General features: G+C 40.5%; 1 protein-coding gene and 1 long non-coding RNA gene across 2 annotated transcripts in view; one reads left to right on the top strand and one right to left on the bottom strand.

Annotated features, from left to right (window-relative positions):
- The first annotated feature begins 380 nt into the window (after nucleotides 1-380).
- On the top strand, nucleotides 381-1,736 carry LOC137975277 (uncharacterized). The gene is made up of 2 exons (XR_011117560.1): nucleotides 381-607; nucleotides 1,175-1,736. It is a non-coding gene; the product is annotated as an uncharacterized lncRNA (long non-coding RNA).
- A 6,871-nt stretch (nucleotides 1,737-8,607) lies between these two features.
- LOC137975270 (uncharacterized) overlaps nucleotides 8,608-21,926 on the bottom strand; it is a 17,805-nt gene continuing 4,486 nt past the window's right edge. The window contains exons 2-9 of the mRNA XM_068822365.1: nucleotides 21,735-21,926; nucleotides 20,361-20,400; nucleotides 19,744-19,887; nucleotides 14,081-14,291; nucleotides 12,749-12,903; nucleotides 11,693-11,807; nucleotides 11,258-11,357; nucleotides 8,608-9,456 (exon numbers count right to left, since the gene is read on the bottom strand). The exon at nucleotides 21,735-21,926 is cut by the window's right edge and continues 114 nt beyond it. Of these exons, the coding sequence (XP_068678466.1) occupies nucleotides 9,101-9,456; nucleotides 11,258-11,357; nucleotides 11,693-11,807; nucleotides 12,749-12,903; nucleotides 14,081-14,291; nucleotides 19,744-19,887; nucleotides 20,361-20,400; nucleotides 21,735-21,926 (1,313 nt within the window). The 3' untranslated portion in view covers nucleotides 8,608-9,100. The remainder of the gene's footprint in view (nucleotides 9,457-11,257; nucleotides 11,358-11,692; nucleotides 11,808-12,748; nucleotides 12,904-14,080; nucleotides 14,292-19,743; nucleotides 19,888-20,360; nucleotides 20,401-21,734) is intronic.

Below are 21,926 nucleotides of genomic sequence, written 5' to 3'. Positions count from 1 at the left end.
AGTGCCCCACCCCCCCCCCCCCCGGATGCGGTGAGGTTCAATATTTGACAGCTGTTTTATTACCACAGTTAACCTTTGAGCAAGTTCCTGCTGCCATGTAAAACAAAGAACAAACAGTACCGGTTAGCTTCCTCAGTGCAATCGCATGTTTTAGATCAAGATTAAACATTCTATTCGAATCTCCAAAACTGTCAGGTCTTAGTCATCAAATAGAAATGTTCAATGAGAGAGTTCCGATTGGAGTTTCCAGACTGGGATGGTCAACATGTGATAACCACACTAATAATCACACCTTCACTGGCGAAAAATGTCTGCGCATGAGTCGCGCGATATGCCACGTGACGCGTTTCCGGGACTATCATTGGCTCTCGTGAAAAAAACACTCCCGAGAAGAACAGAATAATGGCTGCCGTTTGAGAATCGGTAGCTTGTTGGTTTCCGTTCTTTTTAGAGCGATCAAGGCTAGTTTTAACGCCAGTTTCAAGTGGAATGTATTCTTAGAGAACGTCTATGTTGTGGAAGTCGTTTGAAAGTCCAATCCAACCAGCATCCTCGGAAAATTTGCTCCTGGAAAATTTTATTTCGTGGGAAAAGAGCTGCGAAACAGGTGAGTTTTTTGCGCAATTTTTAATGTGGAAAGTTTGTTGCCACCGGGTACAAAAAGTTACTGTAATGTGCAGAAAGGAGGATTCCTAAGGTTTCCGTTCATGTGTGAATTGGCTTGTACCAGGTGGCAGGGAAATGGCAATATTGTTCAACGTAAAGGTTATTTTTTTCTGCGTTACACCTTACGATCGGCGCCTCTACATGAATGATCAATGATTCGATCAGATATGAATTTGGTTTTGAATGTGATTGTCTCATTGGGAACGTAACCCTAGTATCAAATATTTTAAATAGCTGCTTTTAAGGTCATTTATATTCCCTTTTCTGGTGAAGGTCTAGGTTATTATACTTTTTAGCAGTCACAACTCAACGATCCTAACGTTCAAGTAGTTACCAAGTTATGGATTTGCAATCAATTTGAGTTTAAAATCAAAATCAAAATCCATGTTAGTTAAAATAATGTTTGGAAGAACAAAAGTGTAGGTACAGATGTATATAGGTATCTATAGATTGAGCTTTTTTTCGCTATTGTTTTCTGGAAGCATTAATGATGTAATTTTGGTTTTAGGGGACTGTTATGTGTTGTTGGATCAAGGAAATTCTGTTTTGAGTCAAGTATGGTTGACAGTGGATAGTTGTTCCTGAAAAGGCTGAAAGGAAGCTTTATTGCCTTGGACTTTTTTTGGTTACACCCCACATGTTTGTTCTTTTCTTACACGGCAAAATTTATTAATGTATTATGTGATTTGGAGCTGCAGCTAGAAACAGTGTCCCATGCATAAGGTCTCATTGGGGTTGATGGCAGTAAAATAATTTTGGTAAAAAATATGTTTAGAGTTTTTATCATAACTTCTCATCTTGGTCCTGCTGGACTTCAAACATGCTCTACCATTTTGCACAAGGAACTTGTCAATCAACCGTTACCTTTTGGTGTATTTGCAATATGATATTTTGGATAGCAGTTGATTTTTTCTTATCCCTTATGTGTAGATATCCTATGTCTGTCACATAGTTAGTTTTAAGCTTTTATTTCCTGTAGTGTATCTTTATTATAGTTAGCACATGACCCCACGAGCATGTGTTATTGCTTTAATAATGATTGTGTTTAAATAAAGGATATTGTTGTCTTGTCTTGTAGATAATGCAAAACAGCCTCAGTTGTATTTGCATTATTTATGAATTTTACTTTTCAAGGGCAAATTATTAAAAAGTGTACAAAGTTTGCAGGAGTTCAGGAAAAATATTCAAAATATTCATTGATTTGAAGTTCCTGAAGCAGGTAAATCTTGAAGAGTTTATGCAACCATATTTGGAATATACGGCATTTCTTTTTGGGAATGTTCAAGTCCACAGAATTCATTTTCTTTATGTTGAGAAGTACTGTAAGACCGTTGACTCCATGGGGTTCCCCATTGACGAGTAAAATTGTCTGGTGTTAGACAGAGCAAAATACTCTGGCTTTAGACAGAGTAAAATACCAGGTATGGCCGGTTTAGGGGTGAAAGGGTTAAAGTGCGATCATTACTTTGACTTTCTTTCTTCATTTGAACCAAAACAAAGTGACTAATCATCACCTCCACCATTGCTATACAACGGCTTTGGCTTTTAGAACAAAGTATCAAAGTTGAAGCTGGTAGCTCAAGGAGTAAACTTTGCAAAAGAGTTAGGTTTAAAATACTTTTCTGGTATTTGAGTATTATTGTAGAACAAATTTGCATAATATCATTAAAGCCATTAAATCAATGAGAATCCAAACATGAGGATGCAGTTTGCTGTGGAGGGGTTTTTTGTTTTTTAATTAAACAACTCTTAAAGGTAACAGAATCTTGTTTTCTGGATGTAGGCTAAAGAAATCTGACCCCTTAGGGGAACCAGTTCTAAATTGACAAATGACTGGCATTTTACAATTCATAAGTAAAAGCTACTTGCTCGCTTACCAAATTTTTCTACAGTTCCATTCATTTCTCAGATTTATAGCCTTAAATGTACTGCAGCAACTCTGCCAGCTGTTTGGTCTCAGTATCATAAGCAGTACCCCCTTGGCGTAGTTTTTTCACTTCACCACCATTGTTTAACCCTATCCAGGGACTAAAACAAGGATGGAAATTGATTACAGCTTAAATAAATTGGACCACTTTTTTTACTTCTTACACTTACTGCATTCAACTTTAATTTATTCATCTTTTGAAATGGTAGGAATGCTTACTATTATTTACAGCAATTGCTAAAAATTCATTGCATCTAATGTTGAAATATTTTTTACATGAGTCTTAAGTATGAGTCAATGAGTCATGAGTCAATGAGTTAGTGTAGTTACCCTAACCCATAAAATGAAAGCTAAAATTTTAGAGAGTGCTTAGGCCTAATCACTGAAATGAGGGCTTAGGCTTGATCATAAATTATTGCTATATTGACTGTGAGTCTCATTGACTCATGACTCATTGACTAATTGACTCATAAATCATGGGACCTCTTTACATATGGAAAGGTAACAGGAGTTATTTCTGTGAAGTCTTATCCAGAAAACTGCAACATAGGATTATGTCCCTTTCAAATGTAGCTTTGTATGCTTTTGCTCAATGTCTTTGAACGATTATTACGGAAATATGAAGTTATGGTTTTTCTAAAAGTTAAATCTAATGCAAGGGGATTAAAATTATTGAAGTAGCTGTGTTGCAACCAGAGTCCGCAAAGAGAGGTTAGATAATTTGTTGTACTGGAAGTACTTAGTAGGCCAGCGTGAAATTTGTGAAAAGTTTTGGAGGGTGGCACTGAATCACCTTCAACAAGTTTTCTAAACTTTGAAAATACCTAATTTTATATCCTCCTGCTGTTTTATTGCTGGAAGATAAAATCAATTCCTGATTAAGAATTTTTGTTGTCACACTAACCCACTACAATGTGGTGAAAGCATATTATTAGCTGTAGTAATATTTTGTTACAGTAAAATTCTCCCTGCTAGTAAGCTGGACTTCTGAATCAAATATTGTTGTTTTGGCTATTCAGAGTTAACCTAATCTATGTTTATTTCTATAATTTGGAGGAAAGCAAACAATTGGCATTTTGCTTCTAACAACTATAACAAAATATAATTGCAACTAAAAGGTTTCCTTCTAGTGTACCCATTATGAGGTGCTATGACATGGTTATTATTACTGCTAAATTCACTTTAAAATTTATTTTTGAACGACTGAAATACATTTCTTAATTTGCCCCTCGGTCTTAATACATTTTCCTCTATGGACCACTTGAATGGCAATTTTAACAACTTAATTTTGAAAAAAAAAAAGCTAAAATCTTAACATTTTCTGTTAGATGAGGGACCCCGCGGAAACAGTGTGTAACTATTTAGTTGGAAGAGAAACCATTTGGAAATTTAGTGGTATCTTTTTTGTTCCACTTTTGAAAAGATAAACGCATGACTTGAAATCAAGATGGTAATCCATCAGCTGGTAAGCTCCACAAACGAATTTCCACTCGAACATTAGCAACCGAGACTCGCGTTGACCTTGAAATTTTTAAAGAAATTTCCCTCGTAGCCCTGTTGGCTTAAAAGAGAATCTCGCTGGCATAGAAACGCACTATGCAGTCAACATTCGTTCGTTTTACTGGCCTGAAAAAGGGTCTTTTTCGTCGACGGAGATCTAATAAAATTGATATAACAAACACCGAATGGCAGCCATGTTTGATTTGAGGTATTGAAGTCACATGACAAGGCCTCGACCAATCAGACATTTTTCGCCAGTGAAAATCACACCATAGTACGTACAGAACGCATGCGCATTTCTAAGATATGTATAAGCACATGATCCTTCAATTTGTAAATGAGCGGTGAACGGTCTATAATCGCCGTTGCTGTGTTTTACCGTTAAATTTTACAATAAAATTCGTTTCTAAACATTTTTTGAGTGGGAAAAAAAAAAACAAAAATAAAAACAACAACATAAAAAAACTTTATTTGCGGTCCCCCGTGCTACTTTCAATCCAAAGAGGGAGAGGTTAATCGGTCCCTGAGCCATTGTGACTAACCCCTTGACTACTCGCAGCTCCTCTGTTAGAACATATTTTAAAAAGGATGGTATATAGTTTGGAATTTTTTCTTGCATTTCAACGTGTGGTAACCACACTACTAATTACACCATAGTACGTACACAACGCATGCGCATTTCTAAGATATATATAACCACATCACCCTTCAATTTGTAAATGACCGTTGAACGGTCTATAATCGCCATTGCTGTTTTTTACCTTTAAATCTTACAATAAAATTCGTTTCTAAACATTTTTTGAGTGGGGAAAAAAAAAAGCAAAAACTCTGATTGGGGTCCCCCGTGCTACTTTTAATCCAAATAGGGAGAGGTTAATCCGTGCCTGAGCCATTGTGACTAACCCCTTGACTACTCGCAACCCCTCTATCAGAACATATTTAAAAAACAGTGTAGCTTTTTGCGATTGCAAAATTGCAATTTTAGAGAGGACTTGTGTGCAAATTCTCCTAAGTTAACTTGGATCCATTACCAGCTGCTTTACGGGAAATGAGCCCACAAAGTCCGGGCTCGAGAGAATGGCAGAAATAAAGCCTATGATTTTAGCAGATACTAAAAGATCTGAAGGATTTAGACAAGTCCATGACATTCACAAATACTTTGATGAAATAAAGTGTTAGTGTAGTTTGCTCTGTATGCCCCACTTGTCACCATTGTATCGGTTTTCTGACGGTTTTGGCCAATTTTTTTTTAGGTTTTGCGGTTTTGGATGATTTTTTCTTCGGTTTTGTGGTTTCTTATACACCCCAATGTCCCTCTCATCTTAGGTCGGCATTACAAGCCATCCACCCAAACTCCCGTGAAATTACATGAAGTTAACTCGTTTCTAACTAACAATGTGATTTGCGATGATAACAACGAAATGATTCAGAATAGTGAATCTAGAAAGAATCGAACGTCACCTGTTGAACTCAAACTTTTGCTTATTTCCGTTTAACGAACGAAGTCAGTTACTGGAAATAGCTAGATTTTAACAGGATTTTAATAAAGGTATTCTTCACATTCAGTAAGAGGCTCAGAACCATTTCAAAATCAGTGCTTAGACTTAAAAACAGATCGTTTAGCCCGAAATCCAAGGTTTTTCCTTTGTTAACGTTTTTAGAGATGGGAAAAATTGCATTGTGTAAGGCACAATGAAATGTCGCGATGGGTTTTGGTGGATCAATCAATCAATCAATCACATTAAGTACTTATATAGCGCATAAGTAAATGATCTCAGGCGCTTAAATTAACAATAAGGTTATTTATAATGTTTAAAAAATTATGACTAATTATGATGATATTTACAGTGGTAAGAAGTATAGATAAAAATCGTATATTGAAGAAAGTAAAGAACTAATAATAAGCTTTTTGAAATAAAAATGTCTTAAGTTTTATTTTGAAAGATTTTAAATCGTTTTGAAAGTTTTTTTTTTTTCCATTCAGAGGGTGCTGCCACTTGCAAAGCTCTGTCTCCTGTTGTCTTGTTTGATTTTTAAGTTGGTGGAGCCAATAAAAGTTCATCATTGGATCGGAGATTATATAGTGATTTCTTCTTGACTTGAACTAGACTTTGTATGTAATCAGGTGATAGTCCATGTATTGCTTTGTAAGTCATCAATAAAATGTGGTATTTAATTCTTAGTTTGACTGGTAGCCAGTGTAGTTTGAACATCAACGGCGAGATACGACAAAAACGTGTAGAGTTACATATAAGTCTAGCAACAATATTTTGCAAACGCTGAAGCATTTTGATTGCAATACTGAATCCAATCGGGCTATTATCGTTGTCTGTGTTGGTGTACGAGCTGAGTCAGCTGATTCCTTATGTTGTATAGATAGAAATGTCCCATAGCGCGCATTTTTGTTATATTGGTATCAAATTTCATATTACGATCGAACCATACTCCAAGGCTCCTCGCTGTAGTAATTGTTTTAACTTTAGTATGTCCAATTGTCATCAAGGGATACTTTGTCTAGTTGTTGTCGCGTGCCAATTACCAAGAAATCCGTTTTTTCTTCGTTCAGTTTAAGTTAACCTTTTGACATCCTTGCTCTGACTGCTTTGATACAATGTTCCATCGATGTTATAGCTTCTTTCTCACTTAACCCACTGTCTGGCTGAAAAGACAAGTACAGCTGAGAGTCATCTGCCTAAGCGTGTGCAGTTGGTAGGCAGGTTTTGACCACCTCGAAGGGCTTGCTAGCATATATGGTAAACAGCAGCGGCCCTAAACAGGACCCCTGCGGTACTCCATGACATAATTCAGTGCTATCAGAGTATGCACCATCTACGATAACATGGCTTTCTTCTAATGGCTTGTGTTACTTCATTGCGATGGCAACTTGCTTTGATTTTTAGCAACGACTGGGTACAACCTATGCAAACATACCGCTGGTCGGGCTAGGTGTTTTTCCAGGTCACAACAATAATGGAAAGACAGCAAATATGTGGAGTATCCTATAAGACTTTGGAAAAGTTAGCAAAAGCAAGCAAAGTTATGCTTTTGACAGCAAAAATGTAGATAAAATAGGCGGAAAATGCTAAATTATGATCGTGGCACCTATCTGCACAATGTATGATTCTTATAGAGAGTTTTCACTCACGCGGGCAGTAACCATGTTCTTCCACCGAAACAAAAGAAAAAGTATGTATGATAATAGTTGGGGAAACCAACATGGCCGCTGTTCCTTTGTTTAGGGACACCAACATGGCCGCCGTGACGTCTCGTGAAACCACCGTATAGACTTAGCTTCTAAACTGTATAGATGTTCTGGTTTAATTTTGTTTTCGGCTTTATTTTTTTTAACCAGTTCATTTTTTTTCAAACCAGTTTAAATTTTTTTAAATGTTTTTTTTTAAAAAAGGGGTTTTTTTGGGGGGGGGGGGGGAAGGGGAGGCTTGGGGAGTGTTAAAAAATAACTAGACATCTTTCCCTCTCTTCTACTCACCTACACCTCCCTGGTCCTCTCCATTACCTCCATCCTACCCTTCCCTCACACATCTATCAAATAAGTGATTACTCCAATCTGATTATCACTATAACCCTAACCCAATCCCTTACCCAGAATGCTGTGTCTGACACTTGCAGACTGCAGACTAACTGTAACTCGCAGTAAAAGCTGATCGTTTTAAAATGGGTGCTTAGACTTAAATACAGCTACTCAGCGCTATTTGAAATAGGTGCTTTACAAACTTAAACACTGTTTATCAGCGCTATTTAATTTGTAGGCAGTCGGCAGTTGTCATACACCTCCTGAGATGAAATGCTAACTGTTTCAAATAAGTGCGTAAACCTAATTGAGAGCTTAACCCTAATTACTAAGCTGATAATTTAACCCTAAACACTAAAAATTATTGTTCACATACACAATTATTATTGTCTTTGATAGCATCAGAGACAACACTCCATCATGATAATCTTAAAATGATTTCTCTAGTTTATTTTATACATAATTTATAAAATTAATTAGAGAATGATATCCAAATATATTAAAATGGGCAGTGTTCTAAACAAATTAAACCAGCTTAAAAGATTTAAACTGGTTTGAAAATAATGAACTTTTCAAGCCAAAAACAAAATTAAACCACAACAAATCCATCGAATCCTCACGAATCTGTTAAGGTTTGAAGTGTGCTGTTTTGGTTCACGGCCTTGAGAAAGGAGTTCTAAAACCTAATGTACTTGTAGACCAGATTTAAACTGGTTTGAAAAAAAAAATGAACATTTCAAACCAAAAACAAAACTAAACCACAGCATCCCTCTGTGGATGCCGGTGCAATGCTTTATCAACTGAGCTATGAAGCCACACCCAATTGGGAGCGGGTTTACAGCCCGCAGCACTCCAAATATATACATTTCTTTCACATAATATTCATGTAGGGAAAATGTTGACCTGACTACATATCAGCGAAACTTCAATGCGAAAATAGTTTATTAGGAGAGTGTCAGCCAGTCTGCTGTTCAACGAAAACAAAAAGCTGCATACAATATAATTACTAAAAACTTACAGGATCACTGCTAGCAGTAAACACAAATACATTTGAATTGTGCCACGCCATATGATAGAGATTTCCAATAGACCAGCCTTTAGAAATGCCTAAAAAGTAAACGGAAACGTCGTATTCTTCAACTTATGCAACGGCACCGGACCCTGAGGAAAGGGCACTCATGCTTAACAACAGTTGCAATATCCTAACAAAAACTTCTTTAAACTGATCTTATCAAAATAGTTTTAAATGAAAAGGTAAGTACAAACAGGAACTGTGAGACGTAGAGTGACAAAATCCTTGCGTAAAGCTCCCATCATCGCCTACGGTCTTCTCCGTCGTGTCGTCAGAATATTCAACTATCTGAAAAGATTTCCTCAAGTCAGCCTTTCTTCCTGGTTCGTTTCAGTGCTAACTTTAGAGTTAGAATATTGCCTGCCGTCGACATTCAAACATTTAATTCTCTATATGCTACAGTCTACGATTCATATTTCTTAGCTATCTTATTCCAAAAAATATTCAGAGATTTCATCAAGGCAGAAAACACTGTTCTCGAGGCTTTTGATTCCCATGGTGCATTGCGGCATGAACATCTCTTGATAGAACAGGTTGGGTCACAGACAGTTCCCTTGGGGCAACAGTGCCAGCTGTCCCCACAATCCATTGCATCCTTCAGCATACAACATCCAATAAAAGAATGTGAATATTCGTTCAAACAGCAAGTGGCGTTGGCGGGGCAGCCTGTGAGTCTGTGAGCACTTGACGTATCCTTGTGATTGCTGGATTGCCCCAGGCAGTACTTTGAATCACTCGATTTTGCGCCTGGTTTAGATCCTGATTGAATCAAGAGTGGTAAAAGAAGTATATTTAAAATGTGGTCAACGAGAGCCTAAAAATGATCTACAAGCAATGGGCCCACACAATACACCTTATTCCAAAATGGCTGCCATTTAAATATTCTTTTGTTTTTATTCAAATTAGCCCTTGATGCCTCGCTCTTAAGCTTAAAATTCAAAAGAACATTTTATCTTGAACGAGGAAACAAGGGCCAATTTGTATCCGCATAAATCAGCGGCCATTTTGGAATAAGGTGTATGTAACATGTATACGGTAAATCTTTGCCAATAGGCCTTTTCTGAGTTCATGTCTGCCTCCTCTTCAAAGCGCGTCTAAGTGCGAAGTTTGTCTCATGTAAATTAGTCTTCATTCATATGGAAAGTAGAACTGATTGCCATAACAAAAACTTTGCACTTAGACTCGCTTTGAAGAGGAGGCAGACATGAACTCGGAAATGGCCTATTAACCCTATTGTTTGCAATTTGTTACATTAAAGTACCACTTTTGATTTTTAATATAAATTTACTCAACCAAGTTCAACGTATTTTATCCTTTCCTCTTCGAAATATCGCTTTTTTTCGTGGTATATTAGTTTCGTGAAGTTAGCAGAACTAGCAGTTACTTGGACCCACGACCGAGCTGTGAGAGGTATGGGGCTATTTTCGGTTTTACCGCGCAAACTGCGTTAACTTGCATTCCCGTTTTCAATGCTCACAGCACGGGGTTGTGGGTGAAAGTAACTGTTATAGTTTTGCTAACTTCACGCAACCTACATGGCACGAAGAAAGCGATATTTTGAGGTGAAATTGGTAAAATGAGTCTCTTTTTGGCTGGGGAGATGTAAATTTTAACCAAAAAAAATTAGGCTTAGGTGCACTTTCAGTAAACACACAATTTTCTGGCTAAAAGGCGTCTTGCTTGATACAAATTGGCTACAAAATTTTATAAGTAAAATGTTTCTTAACCCCTCTATCTCCCCAACTTAAGCCGTTACGATTTCATGATCAGCAATTGGAAAGTATTAGCCATCAAAAAGTGTCAGCCGGATTATTGGGAAGAAAAGCATATATCCATCATTTGTAAAATTTCAAACTTGCAATCCTAAATTAAATTACCTATAGAGTTTCTTGCATCGAGATCACATCTTCACAGACAGCCAATGCAATGTTCTTTTTTGATACAATCAAAATAATTATTTCAAATTACTAACCCGCGGTACCAAAAAAACAAGGAATGAGACGGAGACACGTTTGGGCCAAACATCTATTCATTGATTTCAACGATGACGAAATAACCCCCCTGGGAGGGAGGGAGGGAGGGAAAGCGAACTTGAAGGACGACTTAGCGCAAACAAGGCTACCGTGGAAACCTCAACATGAAACCTGCGAGTGAGTTATGTGATGACGAAATCTCTAGTTCTTAATTAACCTCTAATATTCATAGCTGATGATTGTGAAGCAAAAAACAAAGATCTTCCTGTACTGTCAAAATTTGAAATTAAATTTATCTCTGTCATGATGATATGGCTGTTCGCATGCGTAAAGAGCTAGACAGACGCCAGGGAAGGTGTTTAAGCGTACATGATGCAGATGTCTCATTCCTTGTTTGTATTTCGGGCCTATTCAGTGCCTAATTCAGGTGGAGAATTCGGGGGTCCTGCAAATCTGATTTTGATTCATATTTTGCTAACAACAATTATCATTCGATGCTTTTCCGTGTTTTAAGGACTCCGAGAGGTGTTAAGATGACGTTAAACTAAATATGACATGTTCATGCACAAAATGTTTCACTACAATACGTTTTGATGAGTGTTTTCTTGGATGTTGTTTGCTCAGGAGAGTTTTGAATCCATCGCTAACTTCGTTAGCCAAAGACAAGTATCCTCTTGAATTTAGATGCTGCAAGGGAATAAATGTGCAGCGAGGTGATTCTCTTTTGCAAATTTCTATAAATAATTGTTGAAAAACTAAAACTCAATAATTTCCCAATCACAACAAAGGAGACAATCAAACTAGCCAATGAGAAGGCGAAGCGATTGGAAACGCATGCGAGCATGTCACAAATTTTGGTTGGCTTAGAATAAACAGTTTCTTTACTCGATTGAACGTAATATGAATTACCATGTGCAATGGTTTTGAACAGTAACGATGGTATCACCCCAACGCCATATCAGTAAACTAAGTAATCCTCTACTAAGCCGTCACCAATGAATAAGATGTTACTTACTACATACCACGTTTGGCTGCTTTTGGAATTCATCACAGTTTCTCAGCGGTTTGCCCTTACACTCATTAATGATACTTTTGTAGAGATCTATGATAGGTATACTTTCGTCATCAGTCATTGCTCTAAATAAAGATATTAAAAGGGAAAAAAACCTTTGAAAAACACATAGCTAGTACCTCTCCCGCTTGTGGAGCGATTAGAACACTCGAGTAACCCAGAGGGGAAAGACAAATAATAATCCTTTTCAAGGAATCTCTTCCTCTACACGTCCCCAAAGAAATTATTCTGTGGCGAAGACCTCGGCGCAGCAAGAGGATCTTAAGGCTAAAGCGAGGAGGAAATTGCCTAGTTGGCAGCAGGAAACCTTACTAATCATAAATTAAATATTGCTTTCCGTTCTGTGAAGTGCCATCTCAAACTGCTATTTTGGGGCGCTCCGTTTCGTATCGATAACGGGCGTTAAGGGAAACAGACTTCCGTTTCTAATACTATCATTGGTGAATAGACTATTTTACAGTTGTCTGCTTTCAATAGTCACCTGGTCCTGGTCTATGAACGAAAGTGAGGCTGGAGTTGACCTTGTTTGATAGAAACTTCACTGCTTTTCTTATGTAAATAATTACTAATTAGCATGACAACAACATCATTAACATAAGAAAAGGAGGGAGGTGTGTATCATAACAAGGCCAACACTAGCCTCACTTTCATTTAAAGGCCAGGTAACTAAGCATGCAACTGTGAAGAGGTCTAATAATTCCGCGGCCTATCCCCGATTCTCCTTCTCGGTCTCTTACTTACATCGGGGCATTTCTACACTCAACTGAATGAAATTTTCGAGAAATTGATAAACGTTCTTGAGTTTATACGTGGAGGGTCCTTTGCTAATTGGTTCCTCAATCTGCTCTCTAGTGTCTTCTCCCCCAACTCAACCTAATTTTGATTCATTTGATGGTCATAATTAGGTTTGTGAGAAACGGAGACCCGTCGGGTTTGCGATTACTTCAGAACGAAAAGAGATGGACACTGTCATAAACGACTGGTAATCTTCTTCACTGATCCTCACTTTTTTGCGGCCTTGTTGTACTTTTGAAGTTTTTTGTTGATTTTTTTGTCAAATGGCACAGGAGTGGAAGTTGCAAAAGCCACCATAGCGCCTGTCTTCAGCAATATTTTCTTGATTTTCCTCAAATTTTCTGTATACTTCCTAAGTGGAACGTACTAAAAGGAAAGAGAATCGAAAATAAGAATGATAATTAATCGTAAGCTCGTGGATGGGACATTCTACGACGCTGAAAAACAAGAGATGTAAATTTTACCGCCCTCCAGAAAACTAAACACAAGTTTGCTTTCGTTATAAAATCATTGTGTCAAATAACAAACAGCAAAAACGCCCCGTCACCGCTTATTTTAATGCACAAAACTGAAATGGCTCTGGATTATGCCAAGAGCCTTATGGCGGTTGTGGCAACACCAGACAAGCACTGAAGTTACTAGTCCGCGATCACCGAGGGTCGTGGGTTCAAATCCCATCTGGAGCGCGGATTTTTCCGCGTTCCTAGTTGATGATTATGCTTAATATCTTTCATGTATTTCTCACATTGCTCGCTTGAGTAAACAAACTGCGGTGATAAACATATTAAACGCATTTTAACTTGAAGTAGTTTGTTTATCGTATTTGATCAAGTAAAAATGCCCTAAAAACAAGAGTATTTATGATGTTACTAGTCTTAATTAGAGAAATTGTCGTTTTGAAATCCTGATTTAAAAAATTGATCTCACATGCAACTAAGATTGCTCGATTTTTTATGGTCAATGTCTATTTTGTGAGGCCCGCGATCCTGGACAAAATTCCTGGGCACAGTCGTGCAAAACTCGTAGTTACATACCCACATACATACCAATGAACACAATTCCGACAGAACAGAACAATCAACAACAACTGTTTAGAATTCCAACTGGCCGGAGGCAAGCTAGTTGGTTATTTACAAGTGAAGCTGAGAAGTTGAACCAGGGACTACCAGGAACAAATTCAACCAATGGTCAGAATGTGTCTTGAAACCGGGATCCCCAGATCTAAAGGCAAGCGCCCTAACCACTGGGTCGCCCAGTCTCCTAGTTATCGATGGTTTCACAACTGCTGTCAAAAGCAGTGCCATATTTTAAAACTCAATTGCAATTTCCCCTCCTCTACGGGGAGGGGGGGGGGGGGGAGAGGGTGAGGGGCTTTTACGTAAAGTTTTAATCTCGCGCAATTGTTTGCTTCACGTGTATGCAAGGAATCACAAGTCCAATTGTGTCCCAAGAATTTTGTCCATGATAACATGTGCGGCTAAGGGTCAACCTAATAAGAATCTTTAATGAATCTGCTTTAAAAATATGGAATTTATCAGTTCACCTCTCTTGGGAAATTACAACAGTCTACGTCATGGAGGCCGGAATTGAAGATAATGGCGTCATAATGAACGGGCTCATTAACACTTGATGATAGAAGCAGCGGTAAGCATTTGAGAATGTGACGAGTGTCCAGAGTCCCTCCGTCCCCTGACCAGGGGGAATGGTGCACAACGCAATCTCCCTCAAGCATATCAGCAACGTATCCATAATACCTTAAGATAACGTTTGTATCTGAAAATTAATCTTTAAAAGTTTCAGCTTATTGGATTACCCAAATGATTCCCCTTGAATATTTGTTGGGATTGAAACTTCGCACGGATGATTAATTAAAAGTAATTGTAAAGTACATGTAACTGGATTCCGCATAGGAAAACACGTTGTCGCCATTTTTTCGCTCGTTTAGTCTTTCCCCTCTCCCTGGGTTTCCAAGGTAGCAAATGTCCCGCCAGATTTGATCTTTAGTCATTTATGAATACACTTTTGATTCAATTTATTTTTGAATTTATCAATTTAGCAAATTTGAAAAACTAGAGGTGTTTCAGCCAGGTTAGAATCCGACCTAAAACTTATTTAGCAACGTTAACAGTGCCCGAGCTCTTAGGTACGGTATCGATCCTCATTATAACGTCATAAATTGACAATTTTGTGTTCCCAGAGGCAGCGATCCTTCAGGTCAAGATAAGGACTGGTTCTGAAATAGGAAATCCGCAAATCATTGAACATCTCCTGCGCAGGCTCAAATTTTTAAAAAGAAGGGTTAGTAAACTTGAGTAGATCATCACCACCACTTCCTGTATTCTTTGACTAGCGGCTATAGGTCGTTACGATTCTCGTTACTAAACGAAACGATCACAAAGAAATTATATTTCGCCGGAGGGTTACTTACCTGACGGGGAGATGTGGTTCTCCGAACCCCTCGCAGACTGATATGAGTAATACTGGTGAATATGTCGCGCGGCCGCGTCCTGGATACCACAATATAAAAGAAAAGATGCGCATGCGCTGTGCCTCTGAGTCGTGGTGTGTGAGGCCATGTCGATTGGCAGTACAAGGGAGGGGAGGAAAAGATATCCTCCAATGGCCTGGGGACCAGTATTTCTCATATCAGTTTGCGAGAGGTTCGGAGAACCACATCTCCTCGTCAGGTAAGTAACCCTCCGGGGAAATATAATTTCTCCTTCACCCCACTCCTACAGATAGTCGCAATACTGGTGCTGTATACCAAAGCAATACTGCCAAGCGAATCAAACAAAGCCAAATAACAACCGTAACAATTTAATAATACTACATAAAGCTAGATGAGAATAAAGGGTCCTCCAACAATACAATAAATGCCTCCTGCAAATAGGATAAGGCAAAGACAGTAACAACCATAATGAACAATAACTTCTCAAAGAGGCTAGAAAGAAACTTAATGTCCTACAACAGTACAAAGCCTCCTGTAACTGTATAACACAGAGGTATTCCGCGAAATGATAAATCTAACCATTAAGCACAGCTTTTGCAAAGGCACCAGCAGATGACTCTTTGCGACAGAACCGTTCAAAGGTCTGCACAGAGGCCCAATCCGCAGCTTCCCAAGGTGAGATCAGCAGACAGTCCTGCCGCGGCAGTGGCTGAGGTAGACGCTCCTCTAGTCGAGTGGCCAGTGTAATTCAATTCCATTCGAGCCATATGCAAGGCTCTTGACAGCCACCGAGAGACTGACTGACTTGAAATTGCCTTGTACGGAGAAATAAATGACACTAATAGTTGGGTGTATTTCCGTAATCCTTTTGTCCTCTCCACGTAAGCGGTAAGACAACAAATAACATAAATCTTGGGATTCTCTGGGAATGCCAAGAAAAGAAACTTCCGAGCTGCGTGATCAGGTCTGGAGTTCTTCACTTGAGTGGGGGGTGAAAATTCCCATGACCCCTCTTTCCTGAGAGAATACGTCAATTCCAACGCAGACAGTTCATGAGCTCTTGCTGCTGAAGTCAGTGCTAATAATAAAACAGTTTTATAACAAAGCTGCTTTAGTGTTAATTCTTCTAAGGGTTGCAAGGACTGTAGGAATGACAAAGCAGTTTTAACGTTCCATATAGAACAGTATCTCAGCTTAGGGGGTTTAATCTTAAACACCCCTTTCATAAAACGAGCCACAATGGGGTAGCTTTCTAACTGAGTAGAGCCAACTGGGTCATGAGCCTGAGAAATAGCTGACCTATAAAGAGCGATCGTCCTGTATTCTAAATTGCCTTGTAGAACTAGGGAGGCAAGGAATGCAAGAACCTACAGAAGCTGAAATGGGACAGGAACCCCGTTGAGAACACCAGGGTACCCATGCCCTCCAGGGGCCTGAGTACCGCTTCTGGGTGGCCGTTCCCCACGAGGCCACCAAGATGTCAACAACTTCCTTTGAAAAGCCTGTTGCTTGGAAACGGTCCCTGATAGTGGCCAAACTGTCAGATGAAGGGACTTCCACAGGGGATGGTATGCTGTTGGCTGAAATGGGAGAAACAACAGAGATTGGCGCTGGGGTAGCAGCAGTGGGCGATCCACCAGCATATGCATCTGAATGAGGTCTGGAAAACATGGCGGTCCGGTCCAGTTCGGGGCAATTAGGCGGACGGCAGTTGCTTGATCCTCTTTGATTTGCTCAGTACCCGGTCTTCCTAAGTATCCTCTTTGATCTTCCTCAGTACCCGAGGCAGACACAGTGGCTGGATGGATTAGACAAGTCCATTTGCTCCAGTCCAGGAGGAATGCATCCACAGCCAGATCCCCCGGATCTGGGTACCTCGAGACATGCCTGGGTAATTGGTGGTTTAAACGGGATGCAAAGAGGTCCACTTCTGGTGTGCAGAATCTCTGACAAATGGACCGGAAGATGTTCCTGTCCAATGTCCATTGGGGTTATGGTCTCGATCTGCCTGGAGGTTGTGTCTGCTACCACATTTTGAATGCCTGGAATATGCTGAGCTGTCAATGATACTCCTGCTGTCAAGGCTACTGCCAACAACTCTAGGGCTTGTGCAGTCAGAGCAGGGTGCGCGTGCCCCCTCTCTTGTTGATGTACGCCACCGCTGTGGTGTTGTCTATTCTCAAGTGAATGTGTTTGAGCGGATGTTGAGCCTCTTGGGACTGCAGAACTGCTTTCAGAGCCAATGTTGGTGCTCGTAGCTCCAAGACATTGATGTGCCCTTGCGCCTCTTCCACACTCCAATGGCCCCCGGTGGAAATCCCCTGGTAGGCTGCACCCCAGTCCGTTTTCGAGGGATCGCTCCAAACTGTGAGATCGATGGGTGGAAGCCGAATTGGACAGCCATTCGGACGGCAGCGGCTCTCTGAGACCCACCACTCTAGGTCTTTGTGTGCCTGGGAGGTTAGGGGGACTATCACTTTCCTTGCCTGCCCATGTTGTGACACTGCTTGCAGGTGTAGTTGTTGAAGACCTCTGTAATGAAGTGGTGCAACCAAGATCCCTGTTTGTGATGCATGGCAAATTAACGTGGACACAGTCCTCACTGAGCCACTCCCTTGAGCAAGGAGGTGATGGCAGACATCCACAATGGAGGTACGTTTTGGTTGAGGGAGGGACAGGGTCATCGTGGTGGAGTCTAGGGCAGCTCCGAGGAAGATTAGACGTTGGCAAGGAATGGGGGAGCACTTCTCCTTCATCACCAGAAAGCCCAGATTTTCCAGTAAGTCTACCACTTCAGCAAAGGTTTTCTGCAGCACCATGCTCTGTTGGTGTAGTAATAACATGTCGTCTATTTAGATCCCAACCCGGATACTCATGGACCGCAACACTGCCAGCATTGGCTTCAGTGTCTTTGTGAATGCCCGCGGAGCTGAGGACAGGCCAAAGGGAAGGCACTGAAACTCGTATGTTCTGTCCTGATAGACGAACCTCAGATACCTTCTGTGGGAGTGATGAATTCGAAGTGCGTAATATGCATCTTTCAGGTCTAATTTCATCATGAAGTCTCCCTGCTGTATTAGGGATTTCACTACTTGCAGGCCCTCCATCTTGAAGGACTCCTTGGTCGATAATCGCCATCTGAACTGGTCGTCATGTGGCTTGACTTCCCGGACGGATCCCTTTGCTAGGAAGTCTTTGATAGCATGGTAAGCATCCGAGTGGCATTTTACTCTGGTTACTCTCATGCGCCATTGCCTGCAGCGCCTGCAAAAGGGGATCTTGGACCCCTAAATTGTTTATAAAGTCCAAGTGTCCTGTGTTATTTGTTTCCAATTCTGAACAAAAAATTGTAAACGAGTTGCTGATCTCTTGGTGGGGGGCGTAAGCATTTTGAGACATGGGAAAGGATAGTCAGCTCGAGCTGGCCTCGGGGTCAGATTGCTGGGAGGATCCCGCTGTTCTGGGACTGCAAGTTAGACCTTGAGCCATATCCCCATTTCCGTTTCCCTCCAACTCGACTGTTGTCAGTGGTGTGGTAGTGTCCACGAAAGGGTTGCTCCCTCCTGTGTGGTCCTTTGGAGAAGTGTTTCGAGGCTGGTGTACTGGTAAGCTTGCTGTTAGTTGAGCTATGGTCATGTTCACTCTTAATCTTTGCATGAAACTTGTCCGAGAAAAGGTGCTTATCTGCAGGGATACCTACCCGCAGAGTACGTTTACCAACTTCAGTGAGGAACTCAGAGAAGCGTTTTTGCCTCCAGGCATTAAGCCTAAAGTTGGCGTTACCAAGGAGGACTAGAGCATCTTCCAGTAGGTCCTTAATGGCATCAGGATCAGGATCTTCATCGTCATCCTCTCCCTCTGAATTATCAAGGGCTGTCAAGGCTGCTAACAAGGGGCGAGCCACAACCAAGAAAGCAGACTGACGTTCAGCCAAGCCATCATCAAAGGAGAAGAGATCCTTTGTTTAAGTGTAACCATGCCCCTTTTTTTTATTCTTCTTTCCTCCAAGCCTCCATCGTTGGAGCTACCAGCAAGGACTCTGTGTCTTTAATTTGTGTACAGGAGGTGGTCAGTTCCTTCCACTTGTCTTTGGACAGGGACCCGGAAAAGGCCTTATTTGTGAAACTCAACAGGTCTTGAGAGATGACAGTTTCTTGTTCTGTATTATAGAAACGATCCCCTCGGAGCGTGGTTGGCACCGTCGTTGCATCGGTGGATTTTGTCACCGTGTTAACATTATCCTTCAGTTCATTCTGTCCCGGTAAAGAGAGCGAGGCAAGGACACCTTGCAGGACCTCTGGTAATGATTTTGCCACAGACTCTGCCACTAACCTTTCAAGGTCTGGCTGTCTATTACCGCTACCCGCCATATGGATCGGGTCAGACGGTGACACAGTGTCATGCTAAAGGCACAGCAGGCGGTCATTGACTCGTACCTTCATTCGTGCAAATCCTTGCTATAAATACTTCAAACAAAAAAAACGACACAACTAACGCAATCGAGACTACTTGCATTTTTAGAGGTTTCGCCAGTCACGTCCGACAGGACAAACATTCCCAATGAGCAGAGAAAACAGAAAAACGTGGTGGGCCGAAACGCGCCACGAAACGAAGAGGCGCAGCGCATGCGCATCTTTTCTTTTATATTGTGGTATCCAGGCCGCGGCCGCGCGACATATGCACCAGTATTGCGACTATCAGTCGGAGAGGGGTGAAGGAGAATCACAAAGGACATACTTGAATGACAAAACTCTTACCCAATACTTATTGAATCACCCATGATAAGGCATTTCTTCTCTGAAAGCTCGTCTGAAGTCCGAGTTCCATCACGATAATGGAATGGTCCTGGACGACAAATTCTATCTGCGTCTATTACTTTAGATGGAAGCAAATCTAAAAGCCTAAAAAAAGTGTACTGATAAAAAACAAGGATTTGTTGGTATAAACAATTCGTAGGTCCCAGCAAGGAGCTTTTCCCAGACGTTAAATTAGTAACCTGTAGATGCCCGTACCCCTGCAACTCAGTGCAATAAGAACTTAAGCTTTAAGATGTACCATAAAAGCCCTAGCAACCGTGCTGAAACGTCTTGAATCGAAGTTGAAGCGATGTTGAATGAGTTTAACAGCGTTTAAACTTTGCCTCAACGACCATTCAACATTTCTTTTGTTATTGCCAATGTTGAATGAAAGTGAAGCAAAGTTGACCTGGTTAGCGCTAACCGCTGCCGTTGATTAAGAGGTGTCAAAACCTATAGGTTTCCATGGCCAGTTTCAGTTAACGCTGCATGCATGGGTAGTGCTGACCATGCTTCGAACTCGGGCCAGTAGTTTAGATATGATATATTTTTTTTCTTTGCACATAGCAGATATCTACCTTTCCATTGCTTCCAAAATTGTCCATTTGCCTAACCTTCCTGAAAAAAACGCAGTTTTTATTTTTTGCGAGAAATAGAGTCATTATTCACTTTTCGTTACACAATACTAGAGTTGACAGAAAACATCACACCCCAGTTGTTCAAGCGATGGACAGCGCTATCCGCCGGATCAATCACTATCCATGCATTGGATAGTGCAATTTCTTTCGTTATGACTTATCCACTGGGTAGTGATTTATTTGGTGGATAACGCTATCCATCGTTTGTACATCTGGGACCAGCTCATTAACTGGACTTTTCGCGACGATAGGCGCTAAAGTTTTAAGTGGGTGTTTTCCTATCTGTGCCAGCAAGTACAGTTTGAGTCATCTAAGCGATGAGTTACCACAGATTAACCCAGTTTTTCTGAAATGTTATTCCTCCATACGAATAACACTGGCAAGTATCTCCTCTATTTTTTCCGAAAGGCGTACTAGTGTCTTGATGTACTTTAACCTCGGTGACTATTGATAGGCCTTATCAAAACTTGACAGACCGACACATTCTCGTCACCAGAGCCTCGGACAGACCCAAGGCTCTGGGAAACTCTCTGTAGGAGAACAAGCGCCGTAGGGTTCTTATAGCCAAAAAATTGGCTATTTGAACCTTACGGCACCTGCTCACTCTTCGTGCTAACATGAATGCACCAATTAAATATTAGAGACGCTTTTGACTGTTCTTCACGAAAACCAATGAGAAGACACTTTGTTTCAGGGTTCCCCAGAGCTCTTCTCTCCTTCAGTCAAGAAAAGAGCTTTGGCTTCGAGATTGCAAGCCGACAATGTTAATCATTACTGAACGACTACTCCGAAATGGCAATATAAAAGATACATGGATTGCCTCCAAATCCGTATGACATCATTTAAACGGTTAGAATTGATGCACCACTCACGGCTATAACCGTGGCCGATGTCCATCGTGTGATATTGGCAGGTGTCGTACAGGCAGTCTTAACTGCAGAGGCCACGGTTGTGGCGAAATATTGATTTTGTAAATATCATTTGTGAAATATATGAAAGACGTCAACTGCAGTTGTAATGGGCGAGAATGTCCTGGCTTCAGTTGAAGCTTCCTTGATAACTGATATGATAGGGCATTGTAGCGTAATTATAAACCGCGGTCAAAGGTTCAAATTGAGATCAATTTTGGATTTCTTTCATGGCTTCCTTCTCAACTGCTTGTAGCTTGCAACTGCGATGAAAATTGTCGCGTAGAGTTTGAAGATATTGCCAGCTTGAGTGGCATGTACATGAACGCTAACTTCAGTTACGTCCTAAAGAAAACTACGAGCCTTGCTATCAGAGTTCTACGTTTAGAATCACTGTGGCACATACCTTTGACATCGTCGTGGACGTGAATAACTTTATGGCCCTTAAATGTGAACAATCCTTTGGATTCTTTGAAGCTTGTTTCTTTCTTGTGGATGTTGTCTCTGTTTGAGGGGTTAACAGTCTTTGTTAAGACAGGTCCTAAATGAGAATTCTGTTTCGCATTTATCGAAGTTCTTTTTAAGTCACCTAGGCGAC

Source organism: Montipora foliosa, chromosome 1 (genome assembly GCF_036669935.1).
Source record: "Montipora foliosa isolate CH-2021 chromosome 1, ASM3666993v2, whole genome shotgun sequence".
Lineage (NCBI taxonomy): Eukaryota > Metazoa > Cnidaria > Anthozoa > Scleractinia > Acroporidae > Montipora > Montipora foliosa.
This window is presented reverse-complemented; position numbering and strand designations above follow the sequence as displayed.